A 26,297-nucleotide genomic window follows, 5' to 3' on the forward strand; every position below is an offset into this window, starting at 1 on the left:
CAATTTCAAATGGACTTTAATCTTTTTTTTTTGCTGCCCAAATACTGTACATGCAGAAGCCATGTGAAGAATATTCTCCTAAGGGAATTGGCAAGAACAGTGTAGAAAACAGCTGGCAGTCCCTCCCAGCTGTCCACCTGACACCCAGGAACCAGAGTTTGGAAAGATGCTTCACAGAGAAAATGCAGAGAGCACAGGTAAAAAAGGCTAATTGCTTCTTATCTAAACAGTGTGCTTGTCAGTCCCTAACTGCTATCTCTCTTTTTGCAAGATGCATTTGGAAATTTAAAATGGTGGGGGGGGTGTTCCTGCCTTCTGTGAGTTTACATACTAAAGGAGTTGACAGAACTCTCAGGCCTGCCTTCTCTAAGGAAGCAGCCACTGCTTTCTGAGATGATGTCTGGTAAAAGACACTTTGGAGGGAGGAGTGGTTTTAAAAAGCAAAATACTTGGAAGGGAAATCAATTCCCTCTCTCCTCCCACTGAGAGCATTTCCTTTAAAATTCCCAGATCTTCAACTCTTCCCATTGCTGTCATGGAGAAGTGGAAATGAGGAACAACCCAGCCTCATCTCCTGGTGGGGACACAGGCCCTACTCAGGATGCAGATGAGGTTGTGACATCACATCAGCACCTTGAAAATTGTCCTTTGTAGACAACCTTGAATTATTTCTCATCATGATGCAAGAGTAAAAGAGGGAGAGAAAAACAATGAAGAGGTGAAAGCAGGGTCTGTGAAGATTCCCAGAGCTGTTAGAGGCAGCATCTGGACGTGGGTCAGATGAAGACCTATGCCTCGCTTGGACACCAGGGGCTGGATGAAACCAGCCTGTGGAACCACGTGCCAGGCACACCCAGCTCACAACTCTCAGCAGCTCCAGATCAGACTTGGAAAACCTGGAGGCAAGCATGGAGCAACTAGCTAATGCTCTGATTTTACAGATGAGGAAGCTGAGGCCCAGGAAAGTGAGGAGTCTTGTACACGATCACAGTTTCTGGCAAAATGGTATAGACCAGCCATCCTGTCCAGGTCATTGGCTAAGGGGGCAGATGCTCAGTTGCCCCTGGAATTCCCAGGCCCCTTTTCTATTATCCAAGTGCTCTGGAATCCAGTCGATGGCAATTTTCCCAGCATCAGGGTGAACTCCCTGGGAGGTCCAAGGCCCTATCCTTACCGGCCAGGTTTCCAGCCACATCCCTGAAAGGTCTCTCCAAAGCATTAGCACTCACGCTTCTAAGAGCACCTTCCCAAGCCAGTCTATGCCCCTGGGAGAGAATGCAGGTTTCTTTCACTCATGTGACTTCCTAAACAGGCACCGCCGTGCTGGGCCTGCAGAAGCCCAAGCTTGGGTTGGGGGTAGGGGAAGTTGCTTTGCTACATGGAAAGATTAAGCCCTTTGTCAGAGAACAAGGTCCCACCTTTGGGCTTCCCAACATCTGAGCTGCATTTGTGCAGCTCCACCAGCAGAGTTGGTGCCCAAGGAGGCCAAGTTGCTCTCTTTGGCATCACTGACATTGCTCTGAGATGCTCAGGCACTCTTTCAAAATAACCCTTTCCGAGCCAGACCAGGCCAACCCCACCACTGTCAGGCTCTTCTGATTGGATGGGGCTCCCCTGCTCTTCCAACGTGATTGTTTGCTTTGTCCCAGTCTCCTCTGCTGTGGATGAGAAGCAGTACGGAGGAAGAAGGCAGGGCTAAGTCCACATTTTTATCTCTTCCCTGATCATCCAGTGGAAGAGTCCAGTAGAGGGAGCAGCATTTAAAGAACCTCTGTGTATGTCGGGACATTGGAGAAGACAACTGTGAGGAGAAAGGTAGGAGGCGGCAGGGAAGCAGGCCTCTTTTCCACCTCCTGGCAGCCACCGCAGAAATACTGCCAGACAACCTTCTGGCCCTGGACAAAATGCCACCTTCCCCCATGCAGGTGGAGAGCAACTCATCTACAATATCAGGCAAAGGCAGCAGTTTCTTGCCCAGAGTTTGCACAGTGCTGGAAGCAATCAGAGAAACACAGAAGAGCAGCCTTACTAAGGTTGTGCTGCTTTCTGGGCCAAGGGTGTTGGGGAATGTGAGGTATCAGGAGCTCTAGAGCCCCAGGGGAAGAGAAGCTCGGCACCCTCTGGGCAGCAGGGCCTGGGGCAGAGCCCTAGGATGCATATCAGAGCTCCTATAATGCAGTCTAGGCTTGTGCTACATTTCATTTCCAAAGAAGTGCCCTTGAAGCTCTATTGTCTTTAAAAATAGAGGCTTTTGCTCTCCTCGAGGCTGGCAGTAAAGGAGAAGCCCCCTTGCATTTCCCTGGTGGAAGTCAAGCCTCTGGGAGAGCTGGCTTGACCTCTGTTCCGGCTGGCAGTGGTTCCAAGAGTGAGCAGCAATCCAGGGCCGGCCCTCTGGTGCTTTCCTCTATTCTATCTCAGCCCCATGAAATGCTGGCATTGCAGGGGACCTGTAGGATCCCAAGAGCCTCTCAAGTGCTCCTTTCCTAGTAGAACGGGGTGGTGGAGAGACTGGATGGGGGGTACTTTCAAAGATGGTTCAAATCCCTCTTGTCAAACCAAGAGTTGACCCATTTTCCGGAGCCTGCTGCATACGAAGGGCTCATCGCAGACTTCCCTGTAGGGAAGGAGACTATGAAGAAAGTAGGACAGACTGAGCCAGGCAGAAGTGTGAAGACAGATGCTGTGAGTCATCCATCACTGAGCCTGCCCACGGTCCAGGATCACTGTAGGGCCACTTCTGTCTCTGCACATCACCCATGCATCCTCCTTGCGCAGAGCAGATGGCACGACAAAGAGCTCTGTGCCGCTACCACTGCTAGCTTTCATCTGGGGTAAGGGGCGTCTGACTTAGCCCATGGTAGGGAGACTCAGAAGGTTCCTTCCCGCCACCTCTTCCCAGCCCAGGGGAGGCCAGAGTTAACTTGTGCACCCCCTTCTTCTGAAACAGGTCAGCTCCAGAGTGGCTGCTCAGCAAGCCTTGCACCCAGGATGCTGAGAAACAGACCCTTAAATCCAGCCACACACTATCATACACACAGGGCAGCCTCACACAACCTCACCCTCGGAGGGAGGGGAATCTACACTAGTAACTTATTTGGTACAAAGGGTTAAAAAGAATAATTCCCCAAGGCCATTTTACAGGGAATTACCTGCCATTAAGAGGTGGAACAGGTGCCACCGCCTGCCTCACAAGCGTAAGGTCCCGAGTTTGATCCCCGGTACCAAAAACAAAGTGTGGGGGTGGAACAACCAAGTGGCCCCACTGCCAGGCAGTTTCTGCAGCTGGGGACTGGAGGCAGGTCAGCCCGAGTTTCCAGCACATCAGGCCCCGCCCCTGACTAGAACTTTCCCTGTGCTGTCCCCAGGCATGATAGCCCAGGGCTGCACAGGGCAACCTTCCTGCTAGCAGCTACCACCTTCGCCCAGGGCCTCCCTGGACCCTTAGGGGCATGTGGATGCTGACCCCATTTCCTGAGGGTGACTCGGGGCCACATGAGCAGATCTCTGCTATCTGTGGATCACTGACACTCCCCCCACTCCAGAAGGTATATTTTCAGTCCATCCAGAAAGCAACTGCCATAGAGGTAAACACACCACAAAACAGGAGAGAAAAACACCTTCTGCAAGTGAGTCTCCTCCCTGTACTGTATTTCCCCCACTAGAGTTAAAGAGTTTAGAGCCCTCTGCCCCATTTTTAGAACTATGGGAAACATACATTTCCCAGCAGGAGTGGGAAGAACTCTTTTGCCCAAAGAGGAAACTGGCTGGCCGCCTCCTCAGCCTCCTCCACGCGTGCATACAGTAGCTCTCATCTCTGAAAATGCAAGAGTGCGGGCTCAGCCTGGATACAGGGACTGCTGTACCTTTCCCTCCTGCCTTTACCCGCTTTTGTCAGGGAAAGGACCAACAGGTCCTGGCTTCTCCCCTCATTCCCTTGCGAGAGAGGTCACAGGACTCTGGCTTCCCCCCCAGGGAGGGTCTTTGTCAGACAAGGAAGCCCTTTGCACTGAGATGGCCTTTCCTCCTCCAGCTTCAGTATGAGTAAAATCTCAGCACTCAGGCCTGAAGCCCCTCCACTGTGACCTCAGTAGCTCTCTGGCCCAAGGGCATGGGCAAGATGTACACCAGCACTTGGGGACAGTGTCTGGGGAAGAGGCAGGAAGCCTTTCCCCTACCCTGGCCCTGCGAGCTACCTACTTCCTCTCTACCAGCCGTGAGCCCAGGGCCACTGTGTCCATCTCCTGGGCAGCCTCTCACCCTTCACCCTAGAGCTGAGGAGGGAGGAGGACAGATGTGGCATTCCTAAGCCAGACTTCAGGACTCCCAGCAGACACCTCCCAGGGTCCAGTCCAGGTGTTAGTTCTCACAGCAGGGCCTAGCAATCAACTCAGGGTCCACGTGGCTGGGAGAAGCCTGAGACAAGGGTAGGAAATAAGCAGAGGCAGTTGGAGTGCCCAGAGCAGGCCACTTCCCAGAGGGCAGTGGGAGCACACGAGAAGGCAAGGAAGCTTAGGGGAAAGTATTGCTTATACAGAGCTGGTGACTGTGGCAGACCAGAGTCCAGAGCCAAGCTGCCCGTGGAGCCAGGAGGCCGGAGCCCAAGTATGTCTGAGCTCCAGACGGGGACCCTGGTCTGAAAATGAGCAAAAAATAAGAGGCCCCAATGAACAGCTTTGTGCAGCTAATTCCCAAAGTCAGGCAGGATTCTCAACAGTCAGCCTTAGCCCTTATTCTAGCAAACAGCCGGACCCTCAGCACCTCTTACTAAGCCATATGCCCCTAGGGAGGAGCCAGAGAGGGACGGGCCACTCTTGAGGCCTAGCGAAGGCTGTCTGCTTTGCCAGGTGACATTTCCACAGATCTCCTGGGCCCACCAGGAGACCTCCTTTGGCTTGTCAGAGCAGAGGCGACAAAGAAGGGAAAAAGGAGGTGACAAAGGCAAGGGAGTACCTGGCCCTACCTGCTGGGCTATCTGGCCAGTACCCTCGGGAGCTAAGACCTCTGTGTGCTCGTCTGCAGGAAAGAGGTGCGTCTAGCCCAGAGAGAAAACTACCTCAAAGCCCTCTGCTCCCAGGCATCCTCAGCCGCCCCATGGTCCCTGGTCAGGGTGCTGGATGACTGCTACATGCTGCAAGATGTACTCAGTGGGGAGAGCTGCTGGGGCAGCAGGAATAGGGGTGTGGGGGCTCCCAGAGGGGCGTAGTTGTGGCCAGCTGCAGTGGATGCTACATTCCTCAAAAAGAGCAGCAGTGCTGGGAGAGGCAAAGGGTGATACAAAAGACAAGACAGAAAACCAAGCCAAGACCACCAAGAGGAGGCACAGGTGGGGAGCACACAGGCTCTGCCCCAGTCAGGGGACCAGCAAGATCAACCAACCACTGGCCCCATCTCCCACTTCCACTCCTGGAGAGCCCTTGGAGTGAGTTGTGGCCACACAACACTCCTCCTTTCAGTGTGATACAAAGAGACGTGTGGTCGCCAGGACTGACTGTACCCAGAGAAACAGATATAATGTGGATACACACGCACACGCACACGCACACGCACGCAGACTGCAGTCTCCACTGCCAGCTGGGACAAGCCCAGCAGCCCACAGACATGCAGCAGGGTGAAGGGTCCAGAGAGACATGGAGACTATGTACAGGGTGGAGGTGGGGACCAGCACACCCCCTGCCCGTGCCGCCACCCAGCCTCTGGTCCCGAGTGAGTCCTCAGGGGCATGAGGGGCTGGTGGCACTCTCCAGGGAGGACTGGGATAGGCGCCTGGTGAGGGATCCGAGCGTGGAGTCTGCCACAGAGGAGGTGGGGAAGAGTTTGTACCACCCAGTAACGATGGCGCTCAGGTCCAGCTCGTCCAGCATGATCTGGGCCATGCCCATGAAGCACTTGTGGTCCATGCGACCGTAATCTCCCCAGACGATCACCTGGCAGCAGGGGAGGAATAGTTAGGAGCTGAGCTACATCCTCATCTGCCGGGCTGGGCAGTGGGCCCAGGAACCTACAAGTTTTGCCAGGGCACAGATGGAGTAGAGAACGCCAGAGTTCAGACCAATTTTAGGCAACAACTTTCTGAGCACTTAAAGACATGACAGACCTGATCCTGCGCATGTGACGTACGTCACTTCGTTGCTCTAACAAGCCTCATGGATAGGGGTATGGCATGTGACTCTGCTGGGCAACCACAGTTCAGAAGGGCTTACTAACCCAGATACGCAGTCAACTGTGGAATTAGAACCTAGGTGTCCTACTCCAGGCTTCTAGCACCTAGTCAGCTCTGTCCCCAGCAAGGAGCAGACAAAGAGCCCTGTGCCTGGGTTATGGCTCTGCTGCTGGCTCCCTGGTCCTTGCCTAAATCCTTGGCCCTTGCCTAAATCCTTGGCCCTGGCTGGGTCTCACCTATGGCTCTGGTGATTTTCAAAATTCTATTTTTAAACAAGACACCCAACACAGTACTGAGAGCCCTGGGGTTCTGTAGTTCTTTGGGTTGTACATCCGAGGACTTGTCCCAGAACTACCTCAGCCCACAGGAACAGCCTCTTATGGTTTAGATAGGCGTCCTCCCGGGCTCGTGTATGAAAGGTTTAGTCCACAGCATGGGCTCTTGAGAGCTGGCAGGAACCTTTAAGAGGTGGGGCCCGGTGAGGGTCTAAACCAGTGGGGGTGCACCCTCAAAGAGGTCCACGGGCCCTGGTCTCTTCTCTCTGCTTCCCAGCTGTCAAGGTAAGCAGCTTCCTTTCCTGCTGGCTCCTACTCTATGTCCTGCCTCAACATGGCCCAGAAGCAACAGACCAAATTGAGCACAGATTAAAACTTCCCAAACTGCATCAAAATATACCTTTGTTCTTTTTTAGCTGATTATCTCAGGTATTTTGTTGGGGTTTTTTTTTTGGGGGGGGGTTTCAAGACAGGGTCTCACTACATAGTTGAGACTGACCTTGAACTCACTATGTAGCCCAGGCTGGTCTCACAGCGATCCTCCTGCCTCAGCCTCCCAAGTGCTGGGATTACAGGTGTGCGCCACCACGGCCTGTCTCAGGTATTTTGTTACAAGCAGGAAGATAACAGCCCAAATGAAGTCAGGCATCCCAGACCAGCTTGGCTCTCATCTCTTCTCTGCCACTTCTGTGGCCTCAGGCAAAGCCAACAGCCACCACCACCACTGTTAATACTCAGCAAGTGGTGGCCTGTGAGCCAAGCTCTGGATTAGGCCCTCTTCGTGCAACCTCTTGATCCATCTCCGCCACACACCACCCATAGCCAGGGAGGGTCAAGCTGGACTCTGAACCTAGGAATGAGCCCAGAGCCAGATTCACCACCGTGCTGTCTGCCCATGTAAGCGCAGGCTCTTCATCTATGGGAGGGGCATGAGGGACCCTCCCTCACAGGATGGTTGCAAAGACCTGGTGCAAAGTGTAGCCCAGGGCTTGGTCACTTTCAAATGGTTGGGATGACAGTCACCGGGACTTAGGCTCAGTTGTGCTCCACTAGTCACTTGTAAAAAAACTCCAGCCTCAAGCACCCAACAAAAACCTGGCTTGCAGCTGAAGCACAAGGAACATCAGCACCAGGGAGGAGGAGACAGCCAGCAAACAGATCCTGCTCCACCCCTCAGCTGTGCAGCTTGAGGAGCACTTTCACCACCCCCTAAACCCCGGCTCCCTTCTGAATCAACTAGGGGCAAGAGCACCTCATGGGGATGTGAAACTAAACCAGCAATGCAAATTAATGCACTTGGTACAGCGCTTGATGGAGGATGAATCAGAAATGAAAAACTTGTAAACAATGACTCCGGGCTTTGAGCGGCGGCCCTGCCTGACTCACCCTGTAACACTCACCTGCAGTACCTTGCCCTGAGGCCCCTCTTCAAAGAGCAGGGCCTGCTGGTACAGAGGGTCACGGGTCTTCTTGGCCACCTTTGTCTTCTTCTTCGCCAAGCAGGCTCCATTCTCCAGCAGATAAGCCTTGATGTAGGTGGCTGAGGGGTGAGGGAAAGTATGGGAGTCTCCAGTGACACCTGTGACTGCCCCGTCCCAACCTCCAGGTGGCCCTGGAGGCAGGCAGGCGAGCAGAATGATCTGACCGGTGCAGAGGAGGCCAAAGAAGCCAGAACAAACCTTGACCCCTCCGGTCTCCCTCGCCCCCACCTCATTCACTGACCTCCAGGCAAACTGTCACTCTGCTGTCAAGAACACTGATTTAGAGGGAAAAGAAAAAAACATGAGAAAATGAAAAAATGGAAATAAAGTGTTTGTAAATAGGGAAGGGAGGAGGGGGGTGAAAGGAGGGCAGAGGTAAGGGGAAAAAATGAGAACCAAGACCTGTCATGTAAAGGTACAAGATCCCAATGATGAATGTAACTGTACTGTTACCTAAAATGTACCAGTAAACTCAATGAGAGAGAGAGAAAAAAAAAGAATACTGATTTAGGCCAATGAGGAACCAAGGACTTACTTGATCCAGAGCTCAGCTGGATGCCCTCCCTTCCAGGACCCATTTGCAAAATGCCTCTCCCAGCTGCCCAGCCTCACCTGGGAGGGATTTGGAGCCCGGTTTGGGGGTCAGGCCCCGCGCTTCAATCACTTCCACTTCCAGCTGGCCACCCCGGTCCATGATGGCAAGGTGTACATCTCCTGCAGGGGAGAGGAAGAATCCGGGCAGGGCCGAGCAGGGCCAGGCCAGCCAGCCATCCAGAGAACACTAGTTTTTGAAGGGAGCTGACGGGCAGGTCAGAACTGCCTCCAGAGACCACTTTCAAGGAACCCAGAAACACTACGCTAGGTATGGTGGGTGACCCTCAGGGGGCACGCTTAGGTCCCCACTAATGGCTGCAAATTCCCTCCCAAGTCTGGCTGACTGGAGGTTTCTGTTTCACTGAGCAGAACAGGAAGGGCTGCGGAGAGAGCTCCCTAGGTCAGGAAGCTACGGGCTCTGGCTATCTCCCCCTACCCTAGCAGTCCTCGGCCACTTCCCTTAATGTGTCAGACAAATCCTGAAAGAGTATCAGTGCGAAGAGATTGCCAAGTTATTGGCCAGCCAGGGACACAAGGCGCTACGGGGGGGCCTCCTTGAGCCACTGCCAAAGGAGGAAGGGAAGGCTGGCAGGCCCTGGTAGAGAGTAGAGAGCTCACTGTGTTCCGTCAAGTGGATTGCCCAGTCGGGGCAAGGCCTGTGTGTGGAGTTATGTTAGTTGACGTCTGGCACTCTTAGCTTTCTTCATGGATTAGCAGAATGTAGAATTATGTAGTAGTCACTTCAAGGGACTAGAGAAATCTAAGCTTATCTAGAAAACTTAAATGAGCCAGACTTTGGGTTCAGCCACTCACCGTGGATTCCCTAAGCCATGATACAACTGTTCATATTTGCATACTGGGAGGACTAGGTTTTACTATTTCCCAGGAGACATCCTGGAATTCACTCTCCTCCCTCCAGGGTTTCTGACCTTGTCTTGGGAGGGAGGGTTGGTCTCATGGCATTCCTAACCAAATTGTCTTGTCTTTCCCCGTTTTGGACACAAGGGGGCAATACAGGCAAATGTTTGCAAAGCTGCACGGAACTAGAAGTAGCTGGTTCCTCTCACAATTCATAGCTAGGTCTAGGACAGGGAAATGCAGTTTCTCCAGGCCCTTATGAGTCTGAAAGCAAAAGCTAGGAATTAGCCAAATCCAACATAAGGGCCAGATAAGCGTTGACCCTCACTCCCAGAAGGTCCTGGTGTGGATTCTTTCAGAGAAGGCAGGGGAGTGCTGTAAAAAGATCCTGCCCTCGCCTTCCCCCATTGCTGTGTGGGTCAAAGACTGAGCACTGTCTAGATGGGGTTTGAGTGGGGAGACAAGGATCAGACCGGTGGGGAAGGGAGTGGAGGTTGAGAAGGCCCTGCTGGGAAGCCAGCCTGGGGAGGAGCCTCTTAAAGCCAGCACAGCCAACACCTAAGGGAGGGCGCTGAGAGCTCATGAAATGGACCAGACTGCCGCTAAGACGACCAGGTGTAAGCTTTAAGAAGTCTTTTCTAACTACAAGGAAGAGGGATGAGAGCATTACCAAAAGGCTTCTGGGTACCTTTTACTCAAAACTGACTAGTGGCATTTGCACAGCAAGCGGAGGGAGGGCCTGTGCTGTGACAGGTGCTGAGGGCAGAGGGCAGACGGGCCAAAGCCCCCTTGCTCTCTGGTGAGGCAAGGACTGGTGATGCTCTGCGGACTCCTCAATGGCACAAAAGCCCAAGGAAGGGCTCCTGCCTGCCACCTGCACCGGGTACGCTGAGGCCCCCACTGAGCTTACCCTTCCTGCTATGGCCCGGTCACTGTCCTCAGGAAGACTCACCCATGGGGGGCGTTGCCAGTGTCTGTCGCCCCACAATCTGGGCTGGTCCCAGACCATCCAGGAAATCACTGAACTGGCTTTCAGCTCCGAGCCGAGTGGTAGGGAAGATGAACCTGCAGGAGGAGGCAGAAGGCCATGTGAGGGTGTCTGGGCAGCCCTGGGGTGGGGCGTGAGGTACGTGGGCTCTGCCCCTGGGGAACTGAGCACTCACTCTGTGCCTCAGTTGCTCCTCTGTGCAGTGTGAGCACCCTACCCTTGGGACAAATAACCTTTTCTCTATCCATTGAAGAAAAACACTGGTGTTTCCTAAAGACACTAATATAAATCACACAATGATAGTATATAGTCCTCAAGTCCCAGGAATTCTGAAACGACCCTTAAATGGCAGGGCTTGGACACCTTGTATTCTCAACAGAAGATGTAGATGCCAGAACCAGAGACAGACCAGACACTTCAATGCCTGGAGCCAGTTCCAAGAACTGAGGCTTGATTTGATCATAAATTTAAAATCCAAGTCAGTGATGTAAGGTGGTGCCCAAAACAGCAACTGAAACCAAAATAACACAATTACAGGGTTGAGATGAATTGGAAGAGACAGTGGGTGGTCGATGGTTGTGGGGGGCCTGAAAATAGTAAAAGAAAAACTGACAGCGATTTAAAACCGGCCAGGAGCCTACCATGCACTAAATGTTCCATATACATTATGTCATTTAATCCTTACAACCTCAGTGAGTGATTGGGATTACTGCCCAACTTTACAGATGAGAAGACAGAGGCTCTGGGAGGTAAAAGACTTGCTTTACCTGAAAATAGAATACCCAACTCATAGGGTTATGATAGGGTTGGGCAGATGGTGCAGGAAAAGTTCTGGACAAACAGGACCCAACAAATGGTAGTTACTATTGCTGCTCCTGCTGCTGCTGTCACCAAGGGACAAGTGCTGCTTTTTCTTGTCCTCAAGGCTAAATGTCCTAGGTGTGGCCAGCAGAGAAGGAGTAGATGAGGGAGGGTTGTCCCAGGCCTGCTCAGGGGCTACAATGGACCAAAGTGTCAGGCTCTCCTGGGTGGAGAAATAAAAGGCTATCCAGGAAAAATCCCACTAGACACTTTGGCCTCAAGCCCCCATGGGCCAATGACAGGTACAGAGGGGCTGCTTGTCAGAGAGAGCCTGCGTCTTTACCCCACTAGGCTCACCCTCCACTCCCCAGCAAGGGACTTCAAGGCGTCTGCTTTTCTTGATCATGACCAAGAGCCTGGAATCACATTCATGTGACAATGGGATCTGAGAAGGATAAATAAATGTAGACTCTCTGGATCACAGAATTTGGGGAGCTTTACAGCGTGTGAAGGTTGTGAATAAAGGTTATAGTCAAATGACCTTAATGCACATACTGACTACACTTCTATTTAATAACTGACTTTGCACAGGGTTCCTCTCTCTCCTTCCGGGCCTGTTTCCTCACCTGTAGGTAGAGATGATGGTGGTACCCATGTGCTTCAGGTGGCTGCCATTGTGAACCTGGTTCTGGGGCTGATCCCATATAAGAACCATGAATCTGGGTGCCCCTGGATACTTGGCACACAGTAAGGTGTGTGAAATGCTAACGGCTACTTCCATTCATGGAAGAAGGTACAGTTGGGCCTCTGTATCCATGGGTTCTTCATCCATTTGGATTCCACCAAATGCAGATGGAAAATATTAAGGTAAATAAATGCGTCCTTTTTTTTTCTTATCATTATTCTCTAAGCAATAAAGTCTTACAACTATTTCCATGGTACTGAGTGCTATAAGAAATCTAGAGGTGATACGAAGTATATAGGGGGATGTATGCAAATACCAGACCATTTCACATAAGGGACTTGGGCTTCCAGGGACTGTGTGGTGAAGGTAGGTCCACGCCCATCATCTGGGGAGACTGAGGGCCAACTGGATAGCAATGAGAGGCACTATCATTGAATATTAAGTCACGGAGCCCCAGAATCCTGATATTTGATGAAGCAGAAGCAGAGAACCTTCGTTATAAATTATAGTTTCACAGATTTAGGGGCGGTATTGAGGGAACATCTGACCCAGACTTGCAAATTTTTCCTACTATAACCCACAGGTAAGAAAAAAAATGTAATATCCTAGTAGAGCCCTATATGTACTTCTATACATCAAAAAGTGAAACAAAAGTTCACAAGGTCATTTGTCCTTGCCACATAGGATAGACCTGAGTTTTCTTTTTCTAATACTGGTTTTGACACACTATAGCAATTTTCCTTCCTATTATGAGTCACCACCAATAGTTTGAAAGTCACAGATTTAATCCAATTGCTTTCCCTAAACTCCAAGCAAGGCTATTTGTGAAAATCCACTCATCTGAGCCAGGAAAATGGTTTCAGACTTAAAAAGAATTTAGGATCACTTTTTCCTTTTCCTTTCTCCTCTGGGGCAGGGAGGGCAGTGTGTAGGTGGTAGAAGGGGGGCATGGGGTCCCTCCCTGAAGGAATTAAGTGCTCCTGGGCCTCTGAGATGTTCTGATTGTAAGCAACAGAAGACCTGGGGCCCAGACACTGGATGTCTAGGGAAGGGGACATGGGTGGCAGAGTCAGAGAGGAACCCAGACATCTCAACTGGAAACCACATAAGCAGATCTTGCTGCCTTGGCTGGCTGTGTGAGAACGAGGAGGGCAGAGCTGGCCAGGGTGCACGCACGTGCCGTCAGAGCTGTTGCTGTTTGTGCTCCCATCCGTGGATTCCCGGCTGCCCTGGCGCGTCACGCGGCTCCGCATCTCCACGGCAATGCCCGTCTCCGTGCTCCTTCGGATGTTACTCCGCAGCTTCTTGGTGGCCCCTTCTGGGACCCCCAAACCCAAGATGAGAGAGAGAACAAGGTCAGGTCACGGCCAAGGCTTCTCACAGAGTACTGCCGGAGTCACCCTCGCAAGGATAGGCCTAGAGGCAGGAGTGTGGCCTGGCTGAGCTGAGAGCTGGCCTGCAGCCTGACCCTCACCCTGCACAGGGTGCTGACACAGACAAAGCGGATGAGAAAGGCGGCTGGACACAGTCACGATGGTGGAACTGGGGGAGGCTGAAATGACCAGGCTGAGCCCAGCCCTGTACCCCTGGGGCCCTTACCCTCCTTTTACCAGATCCCTTATGGTGCCTTCCCAAGCTACTTCAGCTCTTGCTCCCAAACTTGTGTTCCCAGACTTACCTTTCCCACTTCCAGGTACTCTTGGGACACCATCACACCCAGACCACATAACCCACCCTGATGCCTTGCTAGGCCCTATAGAAATCCATGGGAAACCAGGCCACTCAAACAAACTTGCCTTGTCAAGATGGGTCTGAACAGGGAGAGGGAAGAGTGTGGCAAGCTGCAGAGGCCTCCAGAGAACAAGACCGTGAGAGGGACTGCTAGCTTGGCTTGAAGTGACTCTGGCTGAGAGAAAGGACTGTAGCACCCCGGAGGCTGTGCAGCGTGTGCCGACCCAGTATCTCCGCATCCTGTTTGGGACCCTATCCTGGCCTGGCAAAGAATATGGGGCCCTTTCCCTCTCCTAGCAGCGTGCCATCCGGCCTGAGTTTCCATAGCAACCTCCTTAGCATTGCAGCGTGGTCCCATGAGACAACCCTGGGGGGTGGGGAGGATGGGGGGGTGCGGTTCCCCGGCTGAAGCTCGCCTGGCACCGGAGCTTGTTGGGGAGGAAGTGGTACCCAGTTAGGAACTGTACCAAGGAGCCTTTTGCTGTCACTGGATAGAGGCCCAACCAAATTAAGAGTGGAGTTGCCTACAGGGATAGGGAGAGGGACGGGGGAGAGGCCTGGACTGGGACAGGTGGCACCGCCGCTAGAAACAGTAGGGAGGGGTGTGTGCTTACCTTGGCAATCTCTTCTCCTGCCACACACAATGGTGTGTTGGTGGGGGCCTTTATTCCTCCTCCTGCTTTGCCCTACTTATCTTTCAGAAAGCCTCCACTGGGGGAGAGAAAGCTAGGATCACCAGGAGATGGGATGGCAGAGGGGAGGTGACGGAACAGGGTTGGGTGGGGCAGGTAATAAGAAATGTCTTCTCTAAACAGCTCAGTTTCTGGGGCATTGGAATAGTTACCATATTCAGGAATCAATGAGACCATCAGTATGTCTGTCTGTCTGCCTCTGCCTGTCTGTCTGTCTCTCTCTCTCTCTCTCTCTCTCCCACACACACACACACACACACACACACACACAGTCACTTTTTAGCTTGTGTATATCCCTTCCAGGCATAAGCAGATATGTGTGAGTGCTGGGTCACATATATGAATATAATAATCACATGCAAAGTCATGAGTAAGATTATATAACATCACAGTTGCAAACAGTCCTGCCAGGTCTTTGTCATATGTATACCGGATGTACTCTGTCACATGCATGTGTTTTTTACATCGAAAGACTTGGAATTGAATTCATGTATTCAATCACACTCAGTGAAGCAAGCCTATACATGGTGTGTGACCTGCTGCACACTTGGACAGAGGGATAAAAATGGTGGCTGTAGGAGGACACTCCCTGTCCCTAGCTCCTAACAACCACATCTCCTCCGAGTTAAAAGACAGATGGGCTGTGGGGGCTGCGAGTCACCCTCCCTCCCTTTCACGTCCCTACCACCTCAGTGCACACTCTTAAAGCTTGAGGAAGCTCTGGCCCATTTGGAAGTGAATTTACTTTCTTAGATAAGACTTAGCCAACCCAACACAAGTCTTCAAATGCAGTAGTCACAGAATCCTGAAGAGGTTAAAATACTGCACTAATAATACTGAACCGAGGTTCAGGTGCCAGAAGAACTAGGTCTACCCCCAGTCTGCTGACATGCTACTTCTCTTTCCCCTCCCAATGCCTGTCTAGTTGAGATGTGACTCAGCAGAGATTAAGTTCCATGTGTTCAGGGAGAGGAGAAAAGGTCTTGAAACCAAACAGAAAAGTTCCTTACTAGCTTTATATCTGTCCAGTACCAACCCCTTTGGATCCAGGGAATAACTTTATGTAGCTTCTCTCTAGAGAACCAAGACAAATTGTTTGCAATTAATTTTGTAGTTCCCAGAGATAGAAAGAGTCCAGGAATCATCCATCTGTCCCACCACATACAAGGGAGCAGCAGTCGCAGCTGCACCAACAACCCCATAGAATCTTTTGGAATGGTCTTGATCCCTCTGGCCCAGAGCCTAGAGGATCCTAGAAGGGACTGTTGCTGTCCTCGGTCCTGAAACTGCACGCTGCATTTAGACAGGAGCTGGGTCAACCCAGGATAGGGTCTATGTGTTCATCTGTGTTGATACCAGATCTCTGATTGATCATTGATCTCCTCAATGTTCCCACAGCTTAGAGAATGAAATATCTAGAAGGAAGCGGGAGCCTTTTAGCTCCATTTTATAAGAGGAAACTGAGACCCAGCAGGAAATGACTTTCCAAAGTTCCATGGGGAATTCCAGAGCCAGGAGTGGCCTTCTACAGCATCAGAGTGAGCTCTTGGGAGTCTACTCTAAGGTAAAAGGAACAATAAACTGGAAGGGGCAGGCAGGCAGGGGAACTAAGGCTGGTAACAATGGTCAGGCTAGATATGGGGCCTGAAACAGGACAGGGGCTTTGAAACAAAGAGAGAGGAGCAAGGCTCTAATCAGTGCGGGCTAGAGATAATCTAGGAGAAAGGGGGCTTCTGGGAAGGGCAGAACCACAGCACAGAAGGCTGGGTCCAGGAGAGGAATTCAGCCCTCCAGGAAACTGAACCATCCCATTGGAGACAGCAGGGGGGCAGCAAGGGGCATGCTTCTGGGATCTGTTCCCAGAACGGTGATTCTAGGGCCAATATCCATGGTGAGTCAGCCCCATACATCCCCCTGGTGCCAGACTCTCACCCAGGAGGGGGCTGAAGCTGGGACACTGACATCCTCAGGGCTTGTGAGAAAAAGCAAAACAAAAACATAGAAAAGAATATGGATAGGAAAGGAGTCTGCTATGAGGATGAGGTAGAGGTGTAAAGCCCAGAGGATTCACTTCTCTTTTGGCTGTACTATGTGACCATGTGTAATAACAGCATCAAAACTCTACTGAGGTCGGGCGTGGTGGTGCACGCCTGCAATCCCAGCACTTGGGAGGCTGAGGCAGGAGGATCGCTGTGAGTTCAAGACCAGCCTGGGCTACATAGTGAGTTCCAGGTCAGTCTCGACTACATAGTGAGACCCTGTCTCAAAAAACCAAAACAAACTAACAAACAAACAAAACTCTACTGAGTATCTCCCATGTCCCAGGCACAAGGATGTGTGCCTTTGCATATGCGGCCTCATTTAATCCCCTGGCAACTCTGCAAGGCATGTATTACTGTCCTTATCCTCCAAATAAGGAGCAGGCCCAGGTGATCCTTGCCTAGATCACCCTGCTAGTAAATGACAGAGTGCGGCTTTGAAGGCCATCGTGAGGTCATTCTCCAGGAAAGTGCCTTCTCCCCAGGGTTTAGATACCTGATGGAATGAGTACATTGAACTGGGTGACCTCAAGGGGCCCGTCATGCTCTGACACTTAGCAATTAGATGATTCACAGTGACCTGCAGTCAGAAGTGCCTCTGGGTGATTCCCCCAGCCCCAAGCTCTGGTCCTTTAGCTAAGTGAGACCCTCTCAAAAAACCAAAACAAACTAACAAACAAACAAAACTCTACTGAGTATCTCCCATGTCCCAGGCACAAGGATGTGTGCCTTTGCATATGCGGCCTCATTTAATCCCCTGGCAACTCTGCAAGGCATGTATTACTGTCCTTATCCTCCAAATAAGGAGCAGGCCCAGGTGATCCTTGCCTAGATCACCCTGCTAGTAAATGACAGAGTGCGGCTTTGAAGGCCATCGTGAGGTCATTCTCCAGGAAAGTGCCTTCTCCCCAGGGTTTAGATACCTGATGGAATGAGTACATTGAACTGGGTGACCTCAAGGGGCCCGTCATGCTCTGACACTTAGCAATTAGATGATTCACAGTGACCTGCAGTCAGAAGTGCCTCTGGGTGATTCCCCCAGCCCCAAGCTCTGGTCCTTTAGCTGTGCCCTGACATAATCATGGAGACCGGGAATCCAAAAGACCCATCATCATTCATCTCTTCCTAAGGCAAAAGGTCTTCCTGGCATCTGCTCCCATCTCTCCCTGTGGTGTGAAGACAGGGTAGATCACTGCAGTGTTTTCCAATGACTTAGGACCCTGCCTTGGCCATGGAAGGAGCACCCCTCCTAATGTGGGGTAATAGAAGCCTTCAGGTCTGAAGCCGGATTCCTATGCATGGTCTCTGGGGGCCAAGAGCTCCACAACCTCCTAATCTTAATCCCCTACCTCTATTCCCTCTCTGTCCTATCCCAGCTCTCCTTGTCCGGGCCCAAGTTCTGGACCCCTAATCCTGGTCCTAGGCCTATACCACCCCCCAAGGCACTAATAACCTCAAGCCCCTTCCCCATCTAGCCTCTCCTAGCAGGATGCACATCGCAGCTTAATTGCTGGAAAAGACCATCCTATGTGCTCCTGTTGAGAGCTTTGTAAAAATCTATTTTAAATCCTGGAAAAGTCCCCCACCCAGCCCCAACTGGGAGTCTTGATGAGCTTTCTCCCCGGATCCTCCAGTGCCCCCGCCTCCTCACCACCCCCATCCAGCTGCCTATTTGAAGGTTTCATGGGGAAGTTGTTACTCTGAACAAAATAAGCAGGAAGAGATTTTAAAACAAAACCAGCTGGTGTCTGGGCCTGTGCCACAAAATGAGGGGGTCTTGGTGCGGAAAGCGTGCTCCTCTGTGATGTGGGGGTCCACGTGTGGCTGTGTGTGACAGGGCTGGTCCCCCAGCAGTATGAGTAGAGCTGGGATTTTGCAACTCAATGTCTGAGAAAGTATGTGGTGTAGCTGTTAAGGTTGATGTGAGCACGGCTTTGTCGTGTGTGACCTGCTTGTGATCTCAGTCTGCAAGTCTACTCTCAGAGGATCGTGTGTTTTGGTTTTATTCGTGACCATGAACAGTATGAATGAGAACCACTGTGCTTTCCTGGCAGTGTGAGTGGGCTACCTGGGCAACTAAGCATCTGTTTACACAACTGTATCTTTGTATGTCTATCATGTGACTCTATTATACTTGTGACTAAGTAACTGCATTTGTGTGGCTGTTTGTATTAAGGAGACTCAGAAATGACAGGTGAGAATGAATCTTGTGGACGGGTGTCTGTAAAACTGTGGTGTCACTTAGCATGGTGCCAGGAACACAGGGCTGTTTAATAATAATTACTGTTTATCAAAGACATATTTATAAGTCTGTGTGTGGAGTCAGAGAGTATAAAATACAGAGCCTGAACTAGGAAACCCAACTGCTGGGGCTTGATGCCTGGTTACACCAGTCCTAGCTGTGCAGTCCGGGGCATGTGACTTCCCTTCTCTGTGCTCCAGTGGCTGCCTAGAGCTACCTAAAGTCATATCCTAGACTGGTTACACCAGTCCTAGCAGTGCAGTGCCTTGCAAATGGGAAGCCCTATGAAGAGGGTTTGGACAAGGGAGGGCACATCCGGTTTGGTCCCTGGGTACTCACTGTAAAGGGTTCCCCACCCCTGCCCCTTGGTGCCCCATACCCCTCACCAGGTTGAGGGAGCTGGAGTGTGCTCTTGCTCCACTGGGTCAGGCCCACGATGGCCACCATCTTGGCACCCAGGCTGCTACGTCTCTTCTTGGCAGTGGTGGTCCCGGTCCCAACCCCAGTTTGCTGGGATCCACAGATTTCACCGCTGATGCTGGAGCTCCGAACCACGTTCCTGGAGGCCCCAGCCGAGGCTGGACCCGGCTCCCCGTTAAACATGGTCCCTGGGGCTGCAGGGCCTCAGCCAACTCTGAAGGTGGGTGGGAGACAAAGGGTTGCTACATCAGACCAGTGACCTGACCACAGCCCCACCATCTCCTGACTGTATGATCTTGGGAAAGTCACTTGGCCTCTTCAAGGCTAAGCATTAAATAGACAAATAAATCTCAAGAGGGTGCACAGGGTCTGGCTCAATAAACGAGACTATCCCTGTAAGCATGTGGCCATGAAGAACTGGCAGGTGATCTGGTTTGGTGATGAAGGACCAAGGCTGTGGAGTCAGATGGTCTGGGCTTTGATTCCAAAGGCCCCCACATACTTGCTAGAAGATGCTGTGATCAAACATCTTGGAGTTTCAGTAAACAATTCAACAAAATGAGAAATAAAGGCCCTTTCAGGCATGGTGGCACACGCCTGTAATCCCAGCACTCAGGAGGCTGAGGCAGAAGGATCACTGTGAGTTGGAGACCAGCCTGGGCTACACAGTGAGTTCCAGGGCAGTCTCAACTAAATAGTGAGACCCTGTCTCAAAAACAAAAAGAAAAGAAAAGAAAAAAGCCCTTACCTCTTCAGACTACTACGAGGACTAAATGAGATACGCAGGTAAAGTGCTGAGAACAGTGTCCACACATAGAAAGGCTTTAAGCATGAGTTGCAGATGACTACTGTCATAACAAATAGCAAAACAGGGAGCATAAAACAGCCTCCGGCCTGTGCAGACTGTAGAAGGGGTCCTCCTGGGGGAAAAGGGATGGTCCAGAAAAGCCTAAAGCAGCAGGCAAAAATCACCCTTCACTGCGCTGCTGAGAGGCAGCCACCGTCAGCATTTTAACCCAGTTCCTCTGATCTCCTTTCTGTGCACTCAAAGCAATAATTGGACTCATACTGTAAATGCAATTTTTATATCCTGGTATTTTTCATCTAACATTTTATCATAAGCATTTCCTAATGTCATTAACACTTTGTATAAATGTTGTAATGCCACCGTAATCATCTGTTGTATAGAGATGGTATAATTGGCTTACATATCTCAATAGTTACCTCTTGAATCAGCTCCAACTCTCTTTCTGTTCTCTTTTAAATAAACACTGGTTTGTAGGCTAATATCCCTAGGACTGGCTCCTAGAAATGGGCTGGCTGGGTGGAAGGACGTGGGTACTGCTGGGGCTTCCCGACTGTCCAGCTCCCCTCCTACAGCCTGGCAGAGGACTGGTTTCATCAAGTGCCACCCTGTCCCTTGTTTTGGAGTCACATATCAGAGGTGGGCATGTGACTAAGTCAGCTCAGTTCAGCATAAGATAATGATCTGGATTTCACACTTACAGAAGAAATTGGGGGAGGTCCCCCCTCTCTTCCCCTTCCTTTCTCCAAGACCCCATCCATCACAGGGGACCCAGCCTTAGGGTGTAGCCAGAGAGATAATGTATTTTCTATTGCGTAAGCCTGTTTGAGTCAGAGTTCTCAGTTATAGCCGAAAGCATCCTGCCTGACACTGAGGGTGTAAATTTTTCTTTTTTCTTTTTAATCCTTGGACTGTAGTACCAAATGCTATCCAAAGTACAGAGATTTACTCTCCTCATTAGCTGTGTTCAACAAATATTTAATTTCCTAAAACGCCAAGGCCAACGCTGAATGCCAGGATACAGTATAGTACTGAGCCAAGGAGAAAGGGTACTGCCCTCCCAAGGCCTTCAGTCCAGGAGAGAAGACAGACAGTAAATAACCAATTATACACTTAAATATTTTATGGTGGTTATGATAAGTGCTAGGGAAGAGGAGGGCAGAAGGCACTGAGATCACTCTGCAGGAAGGGACCATAGGCATCCACAGCCCTGTTTTGTGCAAGGACGGGGTCTCTAGGTGTCGGCTTCTATAACTTGGCTGTAAAGCCCAATGCTGCAGTTGGTCTCTTGGCTCAGGCAGAAGACAGGAAAGCCACTGCTCCAGCTGCTCAGCACCTTCCTGGCTCTGTCCCAGCCCTGAGCTCTTTTTCTGGGGCAGCTGTACAAGCCAGGGCTCAGGGCACTTGGTTGGACTTTCTACTTCAGGCCTACCCCATGAGGAAGTCTGACTTTTTCAAAGGACATAGAAAGGAGAGGTGGGCTGGGGATTTAGCTCCTGCCTCGAAAGCTCAAGGACCTGAGTCTGATCCCTAGTACAGGGAAGAAAACAAAAACAAAAACAAAAACAAAAAAACCGGGCAGGGATTATGGGGGTGAAGGGGCCACCACCCTGGCTGCTCAGACAGTTCCCGGACTGCTGAGACGGGTCACCTGGTCTCTCCGCCAACATGGCTCCTGCAGCCTGGCAAATTAAGGCTGACAGGGCAGATGAGTCAGAGCCCTGCTTTACCTTCTCTGTAGCTCTCTAGATAGTTCTCACTCACGCTGTGATGTGATCAGAGCCCTGGATTATATTTCTCCACTCCCCCATCAACCATGCAGCTAATGGAAAGTCCCCCTGGACTTCAGCCTATGATGATGATCTTTTCTCTTGAGTTTCCAATTCTAGTGCCAGTTTGTGTGGGTTTTTGGGTATTTGCATGGTGTTTTGGTGGAAGGTGGGACAGGACTTATCTGATACTGTGAATCTGCCATGGTATCAGTGTCATTTGCTCTTTATAGCACTTTGGGAGGTATGGAGGCATCTTTATAAGGTAGATGAGAAAACAGGCTCGGAGAAGTGTCCCGTTCAAACGGGAAGTGGCAAGACATGAACACAAACACAGTCTCCTGTTTGCTGATGTATATGCTCAGCAGCCACTGCCCCCTCAACTCGAGCTCATCCAAAGACTTATGCCCATCTCTCAAGCTCTGGCTTTGCCTCGGATCCCTGGGCTCTTCAAAAAAAAAGGAAGGAAAAGTGCCTATGAGGAGAAAGTCCACTCACTCTGGTCTAAATTCTCCCAGTTGGCCGAGCAGCTGAGGTGCAGAAGCCCTTGACTCTCAGACCTTAACTGGAGCACAAGGCCTGGGGTGAGAAGGGATGAGGGACAGAATTCCTGACCCTGCCAACCTGGAAGCTCATGTTTCCTCATGAATAACGAATGGAACCAACAAGCACATGGTTTGGTGTCCAGAACGCTGCATTACACAGAGCTATTTTCTAATCTTCAGACACCCAGGGATCACCTAAAGGGACCTGGAGAACTTGGGGGAGCCCAGCCTACAGTCTGTAGGCCACCTCCAGGGTTCAGGAGGAGCCAGACCCACAGCACTAGCCCCTAGGACCTAGGCCCTGGCCTCTGCTCCAGGAGTCCTTATTGGGGAGCCTGGGAGAGGTAGGAATCGTGACATGGGATTAGAATGTGAACAGATTCTTCACAGGCACTTCTCTGGGCCTTGGCTTCTGCATCTGTGTTAACTAAAGGAGTCAGAGTAGGTCCTTTGGGAAAGTCCTTTAGACTGAGAAGGCTGAGTCTGTGACTGTGTGCTCGAGTGGGGTGGGAGGGGACTCAGATCTGGGGCTCCAGCTGCTTACCTGGCAGCCAGTCTAGCTCAGGAAGGCCAAGGCAGAGATCTAGGCAGAGATGGCTACCCTGCCCCTGTAAGGATAGCTGCATAGCAACTCCTGAACCATCAGATCACAGGGGTGGGGAAGGAGAAGTGGCAGAGATGGGGGCAGACTGCTCACAAACCCCAAGAGGACCCACAATAAAGCATGACTCATACCAGTGGTTCTAAACGACTGGTAAGTGAACCAAGTCTTTTCCATGAAAATCAACTCAACAATTCCCCTGCTTCTGAGCAAGACTACCCTTCTCCCGGCCTAGTTCATGGCACCTAGAGCAGAGAACCTTCTTACCATCTCATCAAGTCACAGGAGCTCACTCTGAAGTCCTTCCTGCTGACTCTCATCTGCTACTTCAGCAGCCGAAGCCCCTGCCTCTTATTTTTCCTCCAGGGAACAGCAAATACTGCCTCTTTCCTGCCAGAATTCCAGAGATACCACCCAAGCTTCCCAGGAATAAGCCTTGTGTTTTCTTTTCTTTTTTTTTTTGAGATGGGGTCTCACTATGTAGTCAAGACTGACCTGGAACTCATTCTGTAGCCCAGGCTGGTCTCAAAATCACAGCAATCCTCCTGCCTCAGCAGGCCTGCGCCACCATGCCTGGCTCTAAACCTCGTGTTTTCTTTCCAGCCCTCAACATTCGGCCTCTTTGGGGGCGGGGGGTGGGTATTTCTGCCCTCAGGGCTCTCCAAACTTCTCCCAAATCCTGACAGCAGCAGGCCCCAGGACCTGCTAGGGGCTCTGGGTCCCTATATTCTGCTGACCTTGTGTTTAACAAGCTAATGAACCTTTTTTGATGGTCAATGAAGAACCCAAAAGCCTAAGATGAACCCCGTCACTCACACTTCCAACAGGAAAATCCAAGGAATCTATCACAGGTTGTTGGACTATTAGGAAAGAAGGGGCTGTGAATAATTGAAGCTCCGACCTCTCTACCCATCCTCTACCCACAGCAGACATCACTAATTCATCTCTTTCCCCAGAGGACAGATTTAAACCTCAGAATCCCTCTAATCACAGCGCTCTGAAACCAGCTGATGAGAACCAGCTCATGAGCTAAAACTGACTTGCCATCCAACCCTATTCCAGCCTGGACTCTTTATCCCACCCAGAAGGAAATCAGGGCCTAGAATAGGGAAGAGACATTTCCAAGACCACACAGACTCCTGGGAGCAAAACCAGAGTTCCAACCTGAGACCCCTAACCCCCAGGTCCCACTTCACCTGATAAGACCTGTTAGTCCTCCCTCCCCACCCCTCACCTGAAAGCAAACCCAAACTCACCACACTGATGAATCTGACTGTAGAGTTCCGCATCACAGGGGCTGTGCCCCTTCCAACAGCACCCCGCTAGGGCATCTGCACAAGGCCGAGACAGCAGACTCCAGAAAGGAGGGGAAGGCAATCAAGACGGCTCTCAGGAGGAGGTGATGTGACCAAAAGATCTGGAAGGGAAGAGCTGAGCTCAGAGGAAGGGCTAATGAAGAGGTGTGTCCTCAAGGGCTTCCGGTAGCTTGTGGGGTAAAAAGACAAAGTAACTGTGGGACCTCGAGCAAATCATTTCAGCTTGTTAAACCAACTGACCGACCAAATTGAACTCCTGGGACCCTTAATCTGGCTTTAGGCCCTTTAATGTCAAACTGCTGAAGTCTTATAAGTACAGTTTTTAGGGCTGGGTATGTAGCTCAGTGATAGAGCCCGCGCCTAATATGCATGAGGCCCCTGGGTGATTGCCAGCACAGAGGAGGCAGAGAGACAGACAGACAGAGACAGAGATTTGACAAGGAGCTCTGTGCCCTGTTCTTTCTTCCTCCAACTTCTGACGATGGGTTCTGGGTCCTTCTCTAGACAGTGACATGCCGGAAGTCAGAATGGGAGGAACTCGTGGCTCTACCCCTAGCCATCTGACCCTGAAAAAGTCAGTCAGCTTCTCTGACCCTTCATTTCCTCTAGGATGAACCTAATCGCCACTTGGACTCTGCCCAATCCTCCTGGCTGGACCAGTGATCAGACAAACCAATGAGGAGCAGGAGAACAGAGTGAGAAAAACACGTGCTCTGGGGGCAGGCAGACAGACTAAGGTGCAAATCTAGATCTGCCTGTCGCAAGCCAGTGACGGAGCTTCTTCCATATCAAACCCTGTGAGCTTACATTCATCAAGTGGGGATGACAACCTGTGCTTCCGGAGACATTTTAGATAAAATATTATAGAATGAAGATTGCTAAGTGCTTAATGAGCAATTGGTCAATTACCCAGTTATTACTCATAATGGTGCCTTGCACGTGGTAAACAATTGTTCGGGTGCTAGTTCCAATTCACCAGGTGCATCCACCTCAGGGGTGTCCCAGAAGTTACAGGATTACCTCCCACTGTGGGCCTGGGTACCCCAAGATGAGTGTGGATCAGGGTTCCTATACCTCTTTGCTGATGTGGAAGGGGCGCGGGAAGCTATGCCAGCTTCAGGTCCTAAGCCTTTACAGCATGCTGGGTCTGGCATTTGAGGTCGCTGCCCCCACTCTGATCTAGCACTGGGACCTGCCCACCACACCACCCTGTGCCAATCTGGGTTCGCATGAGAGGCCAGTTCCTGCATCCACAGAAGGGGAAGGGGGACCCTGGGCTCTAGCCTTTCCTTTCCCCACTTAGGGAGAGGTGGGCAGGTGACAGGAGGTGGGTATGTGGTAAGGGAAGCAGGCAAGACAAGAAAACACAGCCGACCAGGGTGGGGAGCACATACTAGATTCTCTCCTTGCTGTGCAGACCTCTGTCTCCCCAGACCATCTTAAACACACACACATTGAGCTGAATTTCAAATAATGTGATCACACAAAATATGCATCCTCACAGATGATACACACAATCATCACGTGTGCTCACAGATACGCACATGTGCCCCCAAATACTCATCCACACAAAGGCACAAAAAGCAGCCACATAAACAGTCAAGACAGCCACAGACATCAGGTTCATATTGGTGCACACACTGGCACATACTCACACCCCCCGTTCCCTCCTCTTGGCCCGTGCCCAGCCAGAGAGGCAAGAAGAGCCCCATCACCACAGTGGCCAGGGAAGTGGGAAGCATCTTACCCCGAGCCATGATCTCTGAAGGCTGAGGCTAACACCAGCTCGGAGCAGGCGCTTGTGAGCTTGAACACAAACACACTCATGTACGATCCAGCTCCCATTCCCACCCTCCTGGCCCCCATCCCTGCCAGACCAGACAAAGAAGCGCATCGGGGAGGTTTGTGGTGAGGAGATGAGAAAGCTGGCAGGGAGCAGCTGCTGTCACCATGGCTACCAGCTGACCCACTTCTCCTCCACCTAGGCAGGCCCACCCGGCCCAGGCAAGGTGGGGATGGGCGGCTTTGGGCAGGGTGGGCCCTCTGCCCCGATGTACAAGGGAGGATGTCTGAGGGTGTGGTGAGGGATGACTGAGCACCAGCGAGGCTGGATCCCAGGCATTATAGACTCAGACATCCCTTGAGGGGAGCAGGTACTGAAGACATGGCCCATGCAAGACCTAACTTCTCCCAGCATCCGGGCCTCTGGCCACATGGGACTGGATCCATCCTCATGCAGCGCTGATGTGGGGTGGTCAGCTCTGTCTCCAGGACTCAGCACACTCAAGGATGAGG

General features: G+C 51.3%; 1 protein-coding gene and 1 long non-coding RNA gene across 5 annotated transcripts in view; one reads left to right on the forward strand and one right to left on the reverse strand.

Moving 5' to 3' along the window:
* The window catches only part of LOC104863489, a 28,572-nt gene extending 27,981 nt beyond the window's left edge, over positions 1-591 (forward strand). For all 4 annotated transcript variants that reach the window (XR_004518596.1, XR_004518595.1, XR_004518597.1 and 1 more), the window contains 2 exons: positions 57-197; positions 511-591. This is a non-coding gene — a long non-coding RNA (uncharacterized LOC104863489). The remainder of the gene's footprint in view (positions 1-56; positions 198-510) is intronic.
* Rims3 (regulating synaptic membrane exocytosis 3) lies at positions 1-25,848 on the reverse strand. Its single transcript, XM_010625925.3, has 8 exons — positions 25,750-25,848; positions 23,943-24,103; positions 18,933-19,180; positions 13,019-13,160; positions 10,321-10,433; positions 8,529-8,630; positions 7,836-7,975; positions 1-5,924 (listed from the first exon to the last, which is right to left on the reverse strand). Exons 3-8 carry the CDS (start codon positions 19,147-19,149, stop codon positions 5,712-5,714), a joined length of 927 nt encoding a protein of 308 aa, XP_010624227.1. The 5' UTR covers positions 19,150-19,180; positions 23,943-24,103; positions 25,750-25,848; the 3' UTR covers positions 1-5,711.
* Between the last annotated feature and the right edge of the window lie 449 nt (positions 25,849-26,297).

The sequence above is a fragment of the Fukomys damarensis genome, unplaced genomic scaffold (assembly GCF_012274545.1).
Source record: "Fukomys damarensis isolate Sample0158 unplaced genomic scaffold, DMR_v1.0_HiC HiC_scaffold_23, whole genome shotgun sequence".
In the NCBI taxonomy this organism is placed as follows: Eukaryota; Metazoa; Chordata; class Mammalia; order Rodentia; family Bathyergidae; genus Fukomys; species Fukomys damarensis.